Source organism: Entelurus aequoreus, linkage group LG02 (genome assembly GCF_033978785.1).
Source record: "Entelurus aequoreus isolate RoL-2023_Sb linkage group LG02, RoL_Eaeq_v1.1, whole genome shotgun sequence".
NCBI classification, from domain to species: Eukaryota; Metazoa; Chordata; class Actinopteri; order Syngnathiformes; family Syngnathidae; genus Entelurus; species Entelurus aequoreus.
The window spans coordinates 83,842,676-83,848,675 of NC_084732.1; the positions used below are offsets into that span (position 1 = coordinate 83,842,676).

The following is a 6,000-nucleotide window of genomic DNA, read 5'->3' on the forward strand; positions in this document are numbered from 1 at the left end:
AAGTTATTCGATGGATTATAGCTTTTGTTTTGAACTTTATACACCTTGGAGCGCTTTTTCTCGTCCATTGTTTTTCCTGCTTTCCTTATCTGCGCCTAATGACTGAGCTACGTGACGTCATTTCTTGTGATGTCCCACGGAGCATTTCTGGTCGGCACGGGATTCGAATAAAGAATCAACTCTTTTCCTTTACTATAGTGGTCTCGATAACGGGTACCGGTTCTCAAAAAGGGATTCGAGTCCGAGGACTCTGTTCTTTTCTTATCAAACAACCGAGAAAACCGGTTTCGAGTATCATCCCTACGTATTCGGGTGTTACCATTTAGTGGTCAATTGTACGGAATATGTACTGTACTGTGTAAACTGTACTGTTTCATATAATGTATTATCTTCCTTTGCAATCTGCTAGTAAAGGTTTCAATCAATCAATCAAAAAACCTGCAAATTAGATGGAAAATTAGAGGGAACATTGTTTGGGGGTATCCATAATGCGCCGATAGGGAGAAGTTTTTATTTACACGATAGTTTGGTTATGTCTGTATCTCCGTGGCGGAGGCTCCGCCGAACCCCTGAGGCCGACTCATGGAACCCAGGTTAAGAACCACTGTGATGCAAGTGTAAGCCACTGTGACACTATTGTTCATTTCTAATTTTTTTATTATTAATGTTTTTAATGATAATATCAATGAGGGTTTTTTAATCACTGCTATTTTGAAATTGTTACTAATATTGATGCTATTGTCGATAATGTTCATTTTTGTTTCACTACATTTGGATTGTTCCGTGTCATGTTTGTGTGTCCTCAATTGCTCTCAATTGCTCTGTTTATTGTTGTTTTTAATGTTGCTGGGACGGGTTTGGTTTTGGAATTGGATTGCATTATTGTGGTATTGTTGTGTATTGTTTTGTTGATTGATTAATAAATTCATATTTAAAAAAAATTTTTTTTTTTTTAAAACCACTGTTCTAGAGGGCTAACATGAACAGGATCTTACAAAAGCCGAAGTATCGAACTTACGAGTACCTCAACTTGCAAGCTTTCACCATGAATTGATTAACGTGGACCCCGACTTAAACAAGTTGAAAAACGTATTCGGGTGTTACCATTTAGTGGTCAATTGTACGGAATATGTACTGTACTGTGCAATCTACTAATAAAAGTTTCAATCAATCAAAGCTTATTTGGTTCTGTGACGGAGCTCATTACTCAAAACACTTGTACCGTATTTTTCGGACTATAAGTCGCAGTTTTATTTCATAGTTTGGCCGGGGGTACGACTTATACTCAGGAGCGACTTATGTGTGAAATTATTAACACATTACCGTAAAATATCAAATAATATTATTTAGCTCATTCACGTAAGAGACTAGACGTATAAGATTTCATGGGATTTAGCGATTAGGAGTGACAGATTGTTTGGTAAACGTATAGCATGTTCTATATGTTATAGTTATTTGAATGACTCTTACCATAATATGTTACGTTAACATACCAGGCACGTTCTCAGTTGGTTATTTATGCCTCATATAACGTACACTTATTCAGCCTGTTGTTCACTATTCTTTTTTTATTTTAAATTTCCTTTCAAATGTCTATTCTTGGTGTTGGGTTTTATCAAATAAATTTCCCCAAAAAATGCGACTTATATATGTTTTTTTCCTTCTTTATTATGCATTTTCGGCCGGTGCGACTTATACTCCGGAGCGACTTATACTCCGAAAAATACGGTATTTCAAATCCAAGTGTGTCAATGAAAGGAATTGAAGCGGTGTGTATTAATGACACCCAAACATCACTTCACCCATTCACACACTGGTGGCAAAAAGAACTATCAGATAAGAAATATCGTATAAAAACAATAAAATAGAATGTAGTGCTAACAACTACAATAGTTTTATGAAGTAATGTAATAATGATTTAAAGCACTGGTGTCAAACTCAAGGCCCGGGGGCCAGATGTGGCCAGCCACTTCATTTTATTTGGCCCTCGAAAGCCTAGAAATAACATGTATCAATAAAGTACTGTAACTTTTCTTACTAAATGTATTCTGTCTTTCTATTGTGGGGGAAAAAAAAATGACTCCATGTAATCGCAAATTATGTCAACTTAAATATTGTCTAATTATGCAAAAATATATGATCAAACATTCAAACCATTTTTAAATAGAAATAAATACTAATAATAATGATTTCAAAGCAAGTTATCCATCAAATTGTGCAATGTAAAAGTAGCGATAGATTTCATGGTAAAATTGTGAAATTTGCTGTGGTTTTTACAACATTTTTCTCTAAATGAAAAAAAAAAACTGTACTTGTTTTACTGTAATAAACTGTGGTGCCGTTTTGGCATTTACAGTAATACACCGAAAAATCTACAGTTGTTGATTTGCGGTATAAAAAAAACACACACAAAAAAAACTGACAGATCAGGTGCAAAAATGTTACTGTAAAATTGCAGGTTTTTTTTATTTACAGTAAAAAAAACGAATGTAAATTTTACAGTAAAATTCTGGCAACTGAGCTGTTGTTGTTTTTTTACCATAACAGCGGTACTGGTTTTCCATTTACAGTAATATACACTACATTTTGAGGTGAAATTATTGCAACTTACCATATTTTTACATTTTAGTTTTGAAAAAAAATCTACTAATAAAATGCATGAAAAAATGGTGTAATAATAGTATTCACTGTTAGAAGAGGACCTCTGGGGCCAAACATAACTGTGATGTGGCCCTCAGTGAAAATGACTTCGACACCTCTGATGTACAGTACTTACTTTGGTATCTCCTTCCAGCTGTTTTTCTGTCAAACACACTATCAGCAGCTTTTCCACATTTTCATGTGTGTGTGTGTGTGTGCAGGTTTCAGAGACTGGGTCCCTAAAGAGCTGCAGAGGGTTGGCTGTGTGGAGCTGCTCAACACGGTGCAGAAGAGGGTGCGACCCAAACTCCATGCATTTGGTGGAATACATGAAGGTAGGCTGCAGTCATATTGATTTGTTGTTGTTTTCTAACCTCCATTACGTCCTCTATGTAGAAACATCCTCCCAACACTATTGTGAAAATATGTGGTTTTCTTTTCTTCCTTCACTTAACTCTCTGTCAGACTCTTGTTGCACACCAAAACTATCTATGGTATGTTCCGGACTATAGAGCGCACCGGTGTATAAGCCGCACCCACTACTAACATTATTTTTCTATATGTAAGCCGCATCTGACTATAAGCCGCATACCGTATTTTTCGGACTATAAGTCGCAGTTTTTTTTATAGTTTGGCCGGGGGTGCGACTTATACTCAGGAGCGACTTATGTGTGAAATTATTAACACATTACCGTAAAATATCAAATACTATTATTTAGCTCATTCACGTAAGACAGGGGTGTCCAAAGTGCGGCCCGGGGGCCATTTGCGGCCCGCAGCTAATTGTTTACCGGCCCGCCACACATTCTGCAAAAATTGCAAAATTGATAATATTGCAAAAATGTAAAAAAAACATTTTAAAAAAGTGGAATGAGGTGAAATCTAACAAGAAAAAGTTGCAATGTCGACACAAAGCTGCCATGCAGGCTGTTTTTTTTTCTTTTGTCTTTTGTTTATTTTTCTTTTTTATGCCATTGCTAAAAATAAAAATAAAAGACTAAAAATCTATGTTGTAATGAATTATTACTTAAAAAATAACACTTTAAAATGTTTTATGTGGAAAAAATAATGCATATATTGTGTGGTTGCCATATGAAAACATCAAAGTTGTATTTGACAAAAGAGCATAAAACAAACAAAATAATAGTTCAAACGTAAAATCGCAGATATATCTGAAGTTGATCTCGTAATTTAAGTGTTAAAAGTAAAAAAAAAACTAATAAAAATGTATCACTTTATGAGTGGGGGACCTTTTGGATCCCAAATATATTTAGTAGGATTTTATTTAACTTTTCACTGTGATTACTCAAAAATATTAAAGAATTAAAATCAATGGTGTCCTGCATTATTGATCTTTTAAGGCTCTAATTACTAAATACTGCATATTTCAGTTTTACTATAAAAAACAAAGTTGTCTTTGACAGAGAAGGCTTAAAACCTTTTTTTTTTTTTTACTTCATATCAACCTGAAATTGATATAGAGATTTACTCTAAGCGATAAATAAAAAATAATAATAATTTGACTTATTTTTAACATTTTTATGACTGAGACCCTTTATGGTCCCCGGGAGCCTTAAAGGTTAAAAAAAAAAAATCCATATATTTTGTTAAGGTTTGAAAATTAAAAATATCAAAATGGCCCCCGCATGCTTAAATTTTTCCGTGTGCCCTCAGTGGAAAAAGTTTGGACACCCCTGACGTAAGAGACTAGACGTATAAGATTTTATGGGATTTAGCAATTAGGAGTGACAGATTGTTTGGTAAACGTATAGCATGTTCTATATGTTATAGTTATTTGAATGACTCTTACCGTAATATGTTACGTTAACATACCAGGCACGTTCTCAGTTGGTTATTTATGCCTCATATAACGTACACTTATTCAGCCTGTTGTTCACTATTCTTTATTTATTTTAAATTGCCTTTCAAATGTCTATTCTTGATGTTGGATTTTATCAAATACATTTCCCCAAAAAATGCGACTTATACTCCAGTGCGACTTATATATGTTTTTTTCCTTCTTTATTATGCATTTTCGGCCGGTGCGACTTATACTCTGGAGCGACTTATACTCCGAAATATGCGGTATATATATATTTATGTTGTGAAATGAGTTATTAACACAGAAAGACTCTGTAAATATTTATTTACATCCCTTAATTGTTTCCAGACAGTGTCTGTTTAACACGGCAGTAAAATAGCTGACCAAACAAAACAGAAGTCACTGTCATGGACCCACTAAGTCTCCAATCATCTGAACAAACTCAATAACTCCACGGTGACGTTTTGGTGAATTTACTGGATAATTTGTTAAACAAACAATACAAAAAGAATGCAATGTAAGTTAATGATCCTAACACAAACCTGTTAACATATTAGCTAATGCTAACGACGCCATTTCATTACAATATGCACAAAAACTCTCCTACAGACATCACACATGGGACGGTTTATTAAGCAAGAATAGTTTTAGTTATATTGTAAAACTTACAAACGTTGCTTGGATTGATGAATGAAGAATCCATACGAGTAGAACGCTATGGACGGCTGGAAGACCGGACGCTTTGATTGAAAAAAGAAAATGAAAAAAGTTCCGGTAAATTGAAGGACCCTGCAGTGAGCGAACTCGTCCAAAAGATGGCGCCATAGCCCAAACAATAAAACACCCTTTCTGGGTTTTTTCTTTTTTCTTTGTATAATTACTTTTATTATAGCCGCCAGCGCAAAAAAAATCCATAAATTATCCGCTCCGTCTTATAAGCCGCAGGGTTCAAAGTGTCGGAAAAAAGTAGCGGCTTAAAGTCCAGAATTTAAGGGTTTAAGTGCAAAAAGTATGACTAAAGTAGTGAAGCTGTATTTTCATTTGCACTTTCATTTTATTCACAGTTTATTTACAAACACATTTATATTATTGTTAATTTTATTAATTTATTTGAAATGTATTCATTTTAAAACGGCATAATTGTTTTTAACAGTTTTTATGAGTCCCTTCTGGTGCAGTATATTTGATTAGTATTCATTTTTATTATTATTATTATTATTATATATTATTATTATTTAACAGTTTTTATGAGTCCCTTCTGGTGCAGTATATTTGATTAGTATTCATTTTTATTATTATTATTATTATTATTATATATTATTATTTAACAGTTTTTATGAGTCCCTTCTGGTGCAGTATATTTGATTAGTATTTATTTGTATTATTATTATTATTATTATTATTATATATTATTATTATTTAACAGTTTTTATGAGTCCCTTCTGGTGCAGTATATTTGATTAGTATTCATTTTTATTATTATTATTATTATTATTATTATTATATTATTATTATTTAACAGTTTTTATGAGTCCCTT

General features: G+C 33.2%; 1 protein-coding gene across 2 annotated transcripts in view; it reads left to right on the plus strand.

Annotated features, from left to right (window-relative positions):
• The window catches only part of mpped2a (metallophosphoesterase domain containing 2a), a 147,910-nt gene that overhangs the window by 140,990 nt on the left and 920 nt on the right, over positions 1–6,000 (plus strand). For both annotated transcript variants that reach the window (XM_062069458.1, XM_062069467.1), the window contains exon 6: positions 2,862–2,975. In XM_062069458.1, the coding sequence (XP_061925442.1) occupies positions 2,862–2,975 (114 nt within the window). The remainder of the gene's footprint in view (positions 1–2,861; positions 2,976–6,000) is intronic.